Source organism: Nannospalax galili, unplaced genomic scaffold, assembly GCF_000622305.1.
Source record: "Nannospalax galili isolate Female #2095 unplaced genomic scaffold, S.galili_v1.0 scaffold76, whole genome shotgun sequence".
Classification (NCBI taxonomy): domain Eukaryota; kingdom Metazoa; phylum Chordata; class Mammalia; order Rodentia; family Spalacidae; genus Nannospalax; species Nannospalax galili.
In genome coordinates, this window is record NW_008339767.1 from 3,387,011 (window position 1) to 3,397,105 (window position 10,095).

General features: G+C 38.2%; 1 protein-coding gene across 2 annotated transcripts in view; it reads right to left on the minus strand.

The window, feature by feature from the left end:
- Positions 1–1,031: 1,031 nt before the first annotated feature.
- The window catches only part of Lgr5 (leucine rich repeat containing G protein-coupled receptor 5), a 146,999-nt gene continuing 137,935 nt past the window's right edge, over positions 1,032–10,095 (minus strand). For both annotated transcript variants that reach the window (XM_017798552.1, XM_017798551.1), the window contains 5 exons: positions 8,937–9,008; positions 7,887–8,012; positions 6,793–6,935; positions 4,797–4,880; positions 1,032–3,610 (listed from right to left, as the gene is read on the minus strand). In XM_017798552.1, coding sequence (XP_017654041.1) covers positions 2,523–3,610; positions 4,797–4,880; positions 6,793–6,935; positions 7,887–8,012; positions 8,937–9,008 — 1,513 coding nt within the window. In that variant the 3' untranslated portion in view covers positions 1,032–2,522. The remainder of the gene's footprint in view (positions 3,611–4,796; positions 4,881–6,792; positions 6,936–7,886; positions 8,013–8,936; positions 9,009–10,095) is intronic.

Consider the following 10,095-nt stretch of genomic DNA (forward strand, 5'->3'; position numbering starts at 1 on the left):
GGAGATGATCTCCTTATCTTCAGAGTTAAACTACAGAGTAACAATTCCAAATGTGGGATCTTGCAGGGAACTGGCATGGTCACAGCAAGCCCTGCACAGGACTTACTCTCAGGATAGGTCGTGGGCCCTTGAGCTAACTTTAAGTACCAGTTAACAAGAGAAGCAGGATATTGTTATTTTGTCAGATGTTAGAGCTTTTCTAGTTCTAAATTAAAAAAAGGATCCCTGACTTTACTACTTCTTTAAAAAATATTTTATTTAATGTGTATAAGTGCATTGCTTGCATGTAGGTAGGTGCACCCTATTGTGTAATGCCTGCAGAGATCAGAGGGGGGCATCGGATCCCCTGGAACTGGACTTATGGATGGTTGTTAGCTGCCATGTGGGTGCTGGGAATCAAACCCAGGTCCTCTGCAAGAGAAATCAGCACTCTTAACCGCTGAACCATCTCTCCAGCTTTACTATTTTTTTTAAACCAAAACTCAATGAAAGGATATTTTTTGTTTCTTTTCGAAACATTTGACAGCAGAATGATGTGCAGTAACATCCACCTGATATATTTTCCTATTACGATGTCATTCATAACAGTTTGTTATAGATTTCGTATGATTGGAGGGACTAAGAATGATGTACTTTCTTGATATAAGAGGTTGATTTGTTATTCCTGGATTTCTTTCTAATTGGGTATACAGTGTTCTTACAGTGCAAAAATTGTTTGGGACCAGTATAACTATGGGTATAAAATCCAAATTGTCGTTGAAGACAACAAATTATGCCAAAGCCATGACAAAATGACTTATTAATCAAAGCTAAAAATAATCCAGAATTTTATAAAGATATTTTGATTTATTATGAAAAATTTATTTAAGATGAATCCAATATATTTGAAAAATTAGAGCACAGATACATATAAAATACACATTTAAAATTTAAAACATTAGGAAATCATGTATTTGTCATCTCAATAAATAGACTTGAAAACATTTTGTTTTGCAGTTACACATTTTATTACAAATTTATTTTATGCCCAATAGAAAAGCAAATTTGGAATCTATTTACAAGTACTATATATATACATATATTATTTACAACTAATGGAGTTAAAGAAAATGGACAGAGAAACAATATATAAGAAGAATATGTCACTGTACATGGTTTATTATCATGTTCTTTAATGTCACTGAATCTTTACTGTAGTAATAAATACAGTTCTATATGTACATATCTTATAAAACATCTCATAAATGTATTTTTAAAAATTCCAAGTTAAAACATCTGATCAAAATAAAACATGCTTATATAAAAATAAATCTACCTTAACAGTCTTTTGGTTTGGGTGCAATGAAGCTAATGTAGGATCACAGAAGATATGAATTAACCCTTTGACTTTTAATATTTAATAGTTTGTGTCTTAAAATATTTAACACCTGTGGTAATATGAATAAGCAAAGAAATAATGTTTCTCATATTAAGTGCTTGCTCCAAAAAGGACATAGCTAAAACCAAGCTAAATAGACAGAATAACACTTTACCCAGCTTCTGTTGAGTCCCAAGTATTGCCAGACATTGCTGCTAGAGTTATTAGAGAGAGCTGTGTGACATTGCATAGTGGACTTATGCTGCGTTTGCATTTGATTATCTTAAGACGCATAACCATTTAAGTCAATGATAAAATCTCTTGCAAAAACTGTGCACCCACTTGGAAACAAAATCCCACAAGTGCTTCCTATCTTTTCTAGGTAGGTCCATTGCCGGCAATGAACTTTCTGAGCTTTGGATACCAGGAATTTAGAAATGAATTAGATAAGACAAATTTCACCTGTATATGATTGCCTTAACAACAATTTAAGAATTTTTGTGAATTTTCCTTTCAAAATATCTGTAGCTAGTTTTATTCCATTGAGGGTGGAAGCATTGAATGCTTATTTATAAAACCCAGTAGCTCCTAAAATTATGTATGAGTGAGTTAACAATGTCTTACATTATCTATCCAAGAAATTGGTGACTTGGACAGACTCTTTTGACAAAAGAAAAAAGAAGATGAAAATATCTCCATGGGGCCATTAAAATGAAGGCCTATGGGTAATGTATCCTATTAAATTTTTTATTTTTCCTTATACTTCTAATCATCTTTTGAGGAACTTGGAGATTTAACTACTCCCATTTTGTCATCAAACGAATTCTCCCAACACGAGTTAGATTATGTTGGTGAGTTTAAAGAGAATGTAACTAAAACCAAATTTATTTTTAAAAAACATTTCAATTTGCTTTTTTGACCTGGGCTCGCCTAAGTAACTTGGCAGATTTACTTCTGGCTGAACAAATCATACAAGCAGCTTTTAGACGTATATGTCACTCTCAAGTATCAGTAGGTATCACCAGCCTTTTCCACATTGACTTAGAGATGTTTATTGGGTTTTAAAGTAGATTTCAGCTCAGCTCTTCTTAGCTGTTGCTCTGATGTCTTCAATCTCACATTTTCAGGTGTCCAACTTTTGAAAACTTTTCCTCTCACATATTAACTAAAGACATGGGACAAAGTCTACCGAAGAAAGGTGACAGCTTTCGGTCATTGGATAAGCTGGTGATGACCCAGAATTGGAAGGCAGGTCATAGGCTATGCTGGCATGGGTAAAGGCTACCAAGGCCTGGGTTGAGTCACAAGACTGTTTCTCGACATCATCAGAGTTAATAGATAGCAGACTTGGGTGTTTTGATCTTGTCCAGAAATGGGTTTGCTTTCCTAGGCTGTCCAGATCCTCCTTAAAGTGAGGATTGAAGAGGATGTAGAGAAGGGGATTGAGACATGCGGGAAGTGGGACAATCACTAGAAGTATAAACTTAATTACTTCAGGACTGATAAATGTGAGGTTTAGCAAAGAGGAAAAGGATAAGAAAGCCACAGGGCAGTAAAGGATACAGTTGGTGAAGAGCAATAGGGCGATGTGTTTCACCATAGAACAGTCCCAAATATTCTCCAGGTCTCCCTTCTCCAAATTGCAGTAGAGCTTGGTGTAGGCAACAGTCATTATGAGGAAGCAAAGGGAGTTGAGCAAGACGAGAGCCACCATGTAACCTGGCGTGCTGGGCTCCCCAAAGGGTAGGGGTAGGCAGAGTGGGGAGGCATTGTACTCACTGCCACCCAACAAAGGGACTGTGGCAATGGTCAGGGCCAACAGGACACAGAGCAAAACGATCACTTTCAGGCTAGAAAAGGGAGTTTTCATTTCAAACTTTGAAGAACACTTGACAGAAATCCCACGCTCCAGGGCTGCCAGAGTGAGCATGAAAACAGATGATTCCGAAGCAAAAATGGACAAGAAACCAATGATTTGACAACCAATCCCATTTTCCCACCATGCACCATGTTGTGCAAAGCTGCCAAAAGTGAATGTGTCCACAGCAGCCAGCACCGCACTGGAGACCCCTGTGAGCATATTCACCACCGCAATTACCCCAATTAATAGTTTTATGGAAGAAATGTACAGAGGGCTTCTGAATACCGTTGAAATCACCAAGGCATTACAAGAAAGTGCCAAAACTGCTATGGTCCACACTCCGATTCTGAGCAACCAGCTACCAAATAGGTGCTCACAGGGCTTGAAGGGACCTGAACCGGGAAGGAAGAGAAAGACTGTCAAATAGGGTTGACAGCTTTTGCCAATTTGTCGAGACAGTGTCACTCAAGTCATTGTAACCCACAGTACCCACGTGGCTTGCTCCACTTTCTCAAACCAGTGTGAGGACTACCTTGGAGTTTCTGTAGCACTGACCCACTGGTGCACAGTTTCTTGTGGTCCCAGGAATATATATAGGGAAATGAAAATGGGGAACTTCAGTTCTAAGATACAGCAGTGTTGGGACCAAGTGAAAAGCCAGCTCTCTTGGACTTCTTTAAGATCTTCAGAATGCCCCAATGGGCTCCATAGTCCATTAGACATGAAGCATGGGTAGTAGGAATACACATTTCATGGAATCTTACCTCAGTTCTGATTGACATTTGGTGCCAGGGAGCAAGGAATACTTATTTATTGAAAATGAAATATTTATCACCCCCCCATTTCCCATCTTATTTCTACGAATGGGACAATTTAATGAATATTTTTTACTCTTATGTATGAACTATTATTTGCTTTCACAAAATATTTACTTTTCACCTTAAAACATTTGTGTGTGTGTGTGTGTGTGTGGTGCTGGGTATAGAGGCCAGAGTCTTCAGTGTGCTAAGCAAGTACTTTATGCCTGAGCTACATCCCCAGCTTCTAAATAGTTATCTGTAGAGAACTAAATCATCTGCAAAATATAGTGATTACGGGCTGGGCGTGGTGGCACATGCCTTTAATCTCAACACTTGGGAGGCAGAGGCAGGTGGATCTCTGTGAGTTCAAGGCCAGCTTGGTCTACATAGTGAGTTCCAGGACAGCTGGGGCTACAGGGAGACACTGTTTCAAAAAGACTAAAAAAGAAATATATATATATTACAAGCAAAGTAAGACTGCATCATACTATTCCATGGTAAATAGCAATGTTGTTTTTAAATCATATAAACCTTTAATTATGTGCTTACTCTTTAGTTTGTATTAAACTGAATCAACAGTTCTCCACAGAAGTTTCCTTTGTGAGTGGAGAACAACTCCAGGGAATGAATGCTTATTTGTATTTTATAAGCTCCCATTGGCAGGGACACTGATGAGCCAAAGGATGGCATACATTTTGCTCGTGCAACCACAGTGCTATACCAGCCTCTGAGTCCACAGTAGCCCTTACTGTCAAGGCAGTTTTGATGTCTTTCTCACCTGGAGAAGGTGAACACTGCACTGAATGAAAGGCTTTCAGGTCTTCCTCAAAGTCAAGCAGGAAATCTTCAAGGTCACGCTCATCTGCAGGAATGAGAACTCTGGAATGATTAGTTTTGTCTTTCTATTCAAGGGAACCCATGAAGAGACACTAGGGCTGCCCTCAAGACATGAATTGTCAAGAAGAGAAGTGAAGGCAAGGCTTTCTTGCAGGTCAGTTAAAAAAGTTCATTGTCCATGTTCTACTCAACCTACCATGGCAATGTCTGGCATAGGTGATAGTAAGGGAGAAAGTCTATATTTGAGGTTAGAATACCCAAGCTCTTTGATCCTGTTTTTCCCTAGAGCTTGTGATGGCCCTAAACTGCACAGATCTAAATCCAGTACAGGAACCGTTTTATTTAATTCTCTAAGGACTGGGGATACAGGTCAGTGGTAGAATATTTGTTTAGCATGCTCAAAGCTCACCAGAGAGCTCTGGGGATCTGTGAGGCTGACCATCTAGCTCTGGGGATCTACCTGTCCATGTCCTGCAGTGCTAGAATTACAGGTACAAGCTGGCTTTATTTTTAACATGGGTATTGGGGGGTCCACATTCAGATCCTCATGCTTGTGTACCAAGCACCCACTGAGCATCTCCCCAGCCCCGACATCAGTATATTTTAGGAGCCTTGGTGTTACTCTAATATGTGGCTCAGAGTTGAGAATTACTGGTTTTGAAAATAAATTCTATCCCTTCTCAGGGGTGGGGGTGGGGTGGGGGGTGGGGCTGTGCCCAGCCTGGGGCCACATGCACAAAAAGAAAGAAAGAAAGAAAGAAAGAAAGAAAGAAAGAGAAAGAAAGAAAATGAAAATAAATAATTAATTCCATGAAGGATCTTAGCTCTATTATGTAATTCCAGGGGTTGATGCCATATCTGAACATAACGGACTGTTTTTTAAATTTAATTTATAGTAAATAAATACAGAAGAATTTAGAGTTGTTGAGAATAAAAACTAAAGAACAAGAGAAAGATAAGTGCTAAGGCCTGAAACAAACAACCAAGAATACTGACTCCTTAAATCGAAGTGCGTGAGGAAACCAGGATGGTGGCGCATGCCTTTAATCTCAGAGGCAGAGACAGAGGCAGGCGGATCTCTGTGAGTTCAAGGCCAGCCTGGTCTACATAGTGAGTTCCAGGCCAGCTGGGGCTACAGGGAGACCCTGTCTCAAAAAAAAAAAAAAAAAAAAAAAGAGAAATGCATGAGGAAAGGTTAAGGCAACCTGCAGACAGGCTGAATCATACTTTCTTTGGAATCAACAAATCATTAAGGACCAAAGAACAGAAGCCATTCTGTTAGACCTTGTGCAAACTCGCAGTCTTGGCAGGGAAAGGAGGGGGTGCTGCCCAAGGCGCCTCTTCATTACCACAGGTGTGGTGGAGATGCATTGCTGTCTGTTTAAGTAATGTCTTACTTCAAGAAAAGCCAAAGGCCTTACAGACATGATCTCATTTCACCTTCCTGACAGATACCCCTGTGGGGATCTAAAAGAGAATGATTTATTGAGAATTAGTTGGTTGAGAAGCTGAATTCTTAGGCCCTTTTGCTGGAATATGGAGGTATTTAAAATCTCTACACATCCTCCACTCTCTCCAGACCAGAAAAATAAGCATGAATTTTTCTTTTCCAGGGAAAGGAGTTCAGAAGGATTTCTGAAAAAAGTATACACAAGGATGGGATTCTCTTAAAAATGTATGGAAATATTGATATCAGTAATCACCTTTGCAGACCATGTATGCTAAGGATGATCTAATTATAAATAAAAATGCTAAGAATTCACCAACAGAATAGGTAACAATCCTAAATCTTTCTTTGTGAGTCTTTGCAACATGATACTGATTCCCCACTTGTTGAGGTGGATTACACAGGGACTCTTGGACTTCAGATGATCTATTGGATGATTTTCAAGACGCTTTCTGTCACAATTTCCAAATCATGGTATAGTAGTTCTTACCTTGAACTTGAAATATCCCAGCATCTTTCTTATTAAGGTCATCCACACTGCTGTTATCTTTATTCCATTGATTTGAAATTTTATAGACATTCTCACACCCCCCAAATGTACAACACTGGTAAGCATAAGGCATTTCAATAACCCTTTAAAGAGAGAAAAACAAAAACCACACACTTAAAGAGATGCGTCATTAAATATAGAGCTTGTCTTTTTTCATCTAATTATCCTACCTGGGGAGTTCAAGCTATTTGCATAAAGATGTTCATTATAGCACTACTTATAACAGCAGTTATTAACATTATTACCATGAGATGTCTATAAGTGTGAAAGCTGAGCACTAGGATTTAAATGATGGAAAATTTCCATAAAAATTATTTAAAGATGAATTGTAGGATAATTATGGTAATATTATGATAAAATGTTAAGCTACTAAAACATGCCATCAATTTTTATGTTTACTTTGATTCTGATAATGTAAATGATATGAAGCAAAGCCTAGAAGAAGCAGTGTAAAAATGTTTGAAAAGATATTTTTCTCTTTTCTGTACTGTCTTTTGAGGCTGTAGGTTATATTACTTTCATAGTTTTAAAAGTATGTAGAATGCATTGTGGTTTAAGATATACATATATTTATATCCTTTAAGATACTTCTTTATTGTTAATATTTATTGTTAATAAGCATAACAGGTTTTAAAGAGCACTACTCCCTCAAACAAATACTAATTTAGTACATTTTTATTACAACACATGCAAGCTAGATGAATTAAAAATTGTGAACAGGAGTGCAGTAATGTTATAATGTCATTTAATTACATGGCCTAGTTTATACCCCATGGATCAATGATTTTCAAACTCTTTCCATGAACTATGTGATTCTAGGAGGTATCTTTGAGCGAGAAAGGAAATGTGCTCAGGAAGACACAGTCTCCCACTTCAGGGATTGTCCTAACAATGTTCCAGGGGTGGGGGACTTCAGGGCATGGAATGCAATTCAAAAGGGTCTCATGACCTCGTAAATTTAGAAAACCGCTATAACATGTCTATTATTCCACATGACCACAAATGTATCTTATTAGTTTTAATGACAAACTCACTTGAGCTCTGGAAAGTTTTCAGATGATATCAAGCTCTGTAAGGCATGATTTCCTGTTAATTTTAAGTGAGTTAAACCATGTAACCCAGTTATAGGGAAAGACGACAGGAGGTTGGACGATAGGTCCCTGCAAAACATCAAATGACAATTGGCTTTTAGGAGTCTGTGTTAGCATAACATGTTTATGTTTAAAAAGCACCCTAAAGATGATTAAACTGTCCAATAAAAACTTCTAAGCAGAGTCCTTACTCTTAATGGCAAAACTAGCCATTTTGGTATTAGTTTTTGATAGCTTTTCTATTTACAATCAGAACAGCAAGGAGAAAAGTTTTAAATGTCTTTAAAAAAATTTTTTTTTCTGCTGTTTTTGAGACAGGGTCTCCCTGTAGCCCCAGCTGTCCTGGAATGCACTATGTAGACCAGGCTGGCCTTGAACTCACAAAGATCGACCTGCCTCTGCCTCCCAAGTGCTGGGATTAAAGGCGTGCACCACCACACCACTTGGGTTAGTTTTATTCTGTCAAGTAGGGACATCTAAAATCATGTGGAAATAGTACATTTATTTGAAAAGTGATAGGAATGACAGGTAAAAAGTTTTTTTTGGGGGGCAGTGTTATTCCCTTCCACTGCCTTACTTCTGTTTGATGAATTTCTTGTTTCTCTACTAGATAAGAGAGAGGGAGATGGAGAGGGGATGGGAAAAAGAGAACAGGAAGATGTTTTTATCAGTTGTGGTAGGGAACAATAAAACAGAAGCCATTTAGAAATAATTTGTCATCTTACTCCATTCTGCCTGATTACTCAGCAAAAATGGACAAGTTCACCTGAATAACCAGAAACAGACATCACTCAGATCTAGAATTATCCACTTAGGGGCTCATGTGGCCCTGGAGAAGCAATGCAGCTCCTCCCTGGCTGGGATGCAGCTCTAGGCTTGGAGAACACAGCACACTGTGCATTGTGAGCATCTTCAGCAAAACCAATATTTTTATTAACTATGAAGCCCCCAATTTCTGAAATACATCCCATAAACAAATAATGAAATACTCACAGCTTTATTAGAGATGGCAAAGTAGAAAATGCATTGGGATGAATAATGGCAATTTTGTTCCAAGCTAAGTTCCTGTTTTTTTTAAAAAGCAAATGAGAGAATTATATTAAAAACAGGATATGACATTTTATCATATATATTTGCTCTACCCAAATTTAATAGCCCATCAAACTCTCCTCAGATAAAGATATTAAAGTAATCAAGAGACATTTTAGTAGAGGAATAGAAAGAGACAAAATTTGGAGTCTCTTCCTCTTACCAGGAGGTAATTTCAAAATTATGAAATGTTCCTGGACACATAATGAAACTCAACCACATATTTGTGCATACCACCCATATGTGTTAGGTCCTGAAATCAACACAGGGATGTTTTAAAGAAAACTTCCAGAAAATATACAGACAAGTAAACTCTTAACTGGAATATGAATAAAATAGGGGCAAACATATGTTGGAAATAAGATCCTTTGGTAGCAAAGAAAAAAGCTACAGTTTATGGAGAAGTGAGATCTACTTGCCACATGTATATACTGAAATGAAAATAATTTAGCAGGAATGAAATCTTTTGCAAAAATTTCTGTAGATAATTTATCAGAGATAAGAATTTCTACATTTTTTTTAAGTTGTGAATTTAAGACTTTCCTTCTGTTACAAAGCCATAAGTGCCAGTCTGTGTTTAGACAACATGGAGCTGATATGAATATCTGGTATTTAGTCAGCTAAAACATGGTAGATGCTGGACATGGGACGGGGTCAGGCTACAGAGTCAGCACCAAATGGCTGACATCATATGTCCAGAGGCCCCAAAAGTAAACAGTTTTGTACTCTGTTATGTAACTATTTTGGCAGAATGCCACTTTTGTGTGATTCTGTACAAATATAGTCTTGCCTTTGCCTTCATCAGCCGCCTATGTGTGACTGTCTGTAGGCCTGTGTGCCTACTCCCTGCAGCTTGTATGTCAGTCTTCGTGTGTATCTATGCCTACCTATGTGCAACCATGTGTGCTGGTGTGTACCTGAGTACCTATAGGAAGCTGCCTGCCTAGCAGCCTGTGTGCTGGTCTTATATCTTATCTGCCTATGACTCCTAGCAATCTCAACCTCCAGGCCTCTTGTGACCCTCCTCCTTGGAGCATAGAGCTCATACCTCCTCCCTCCCTCC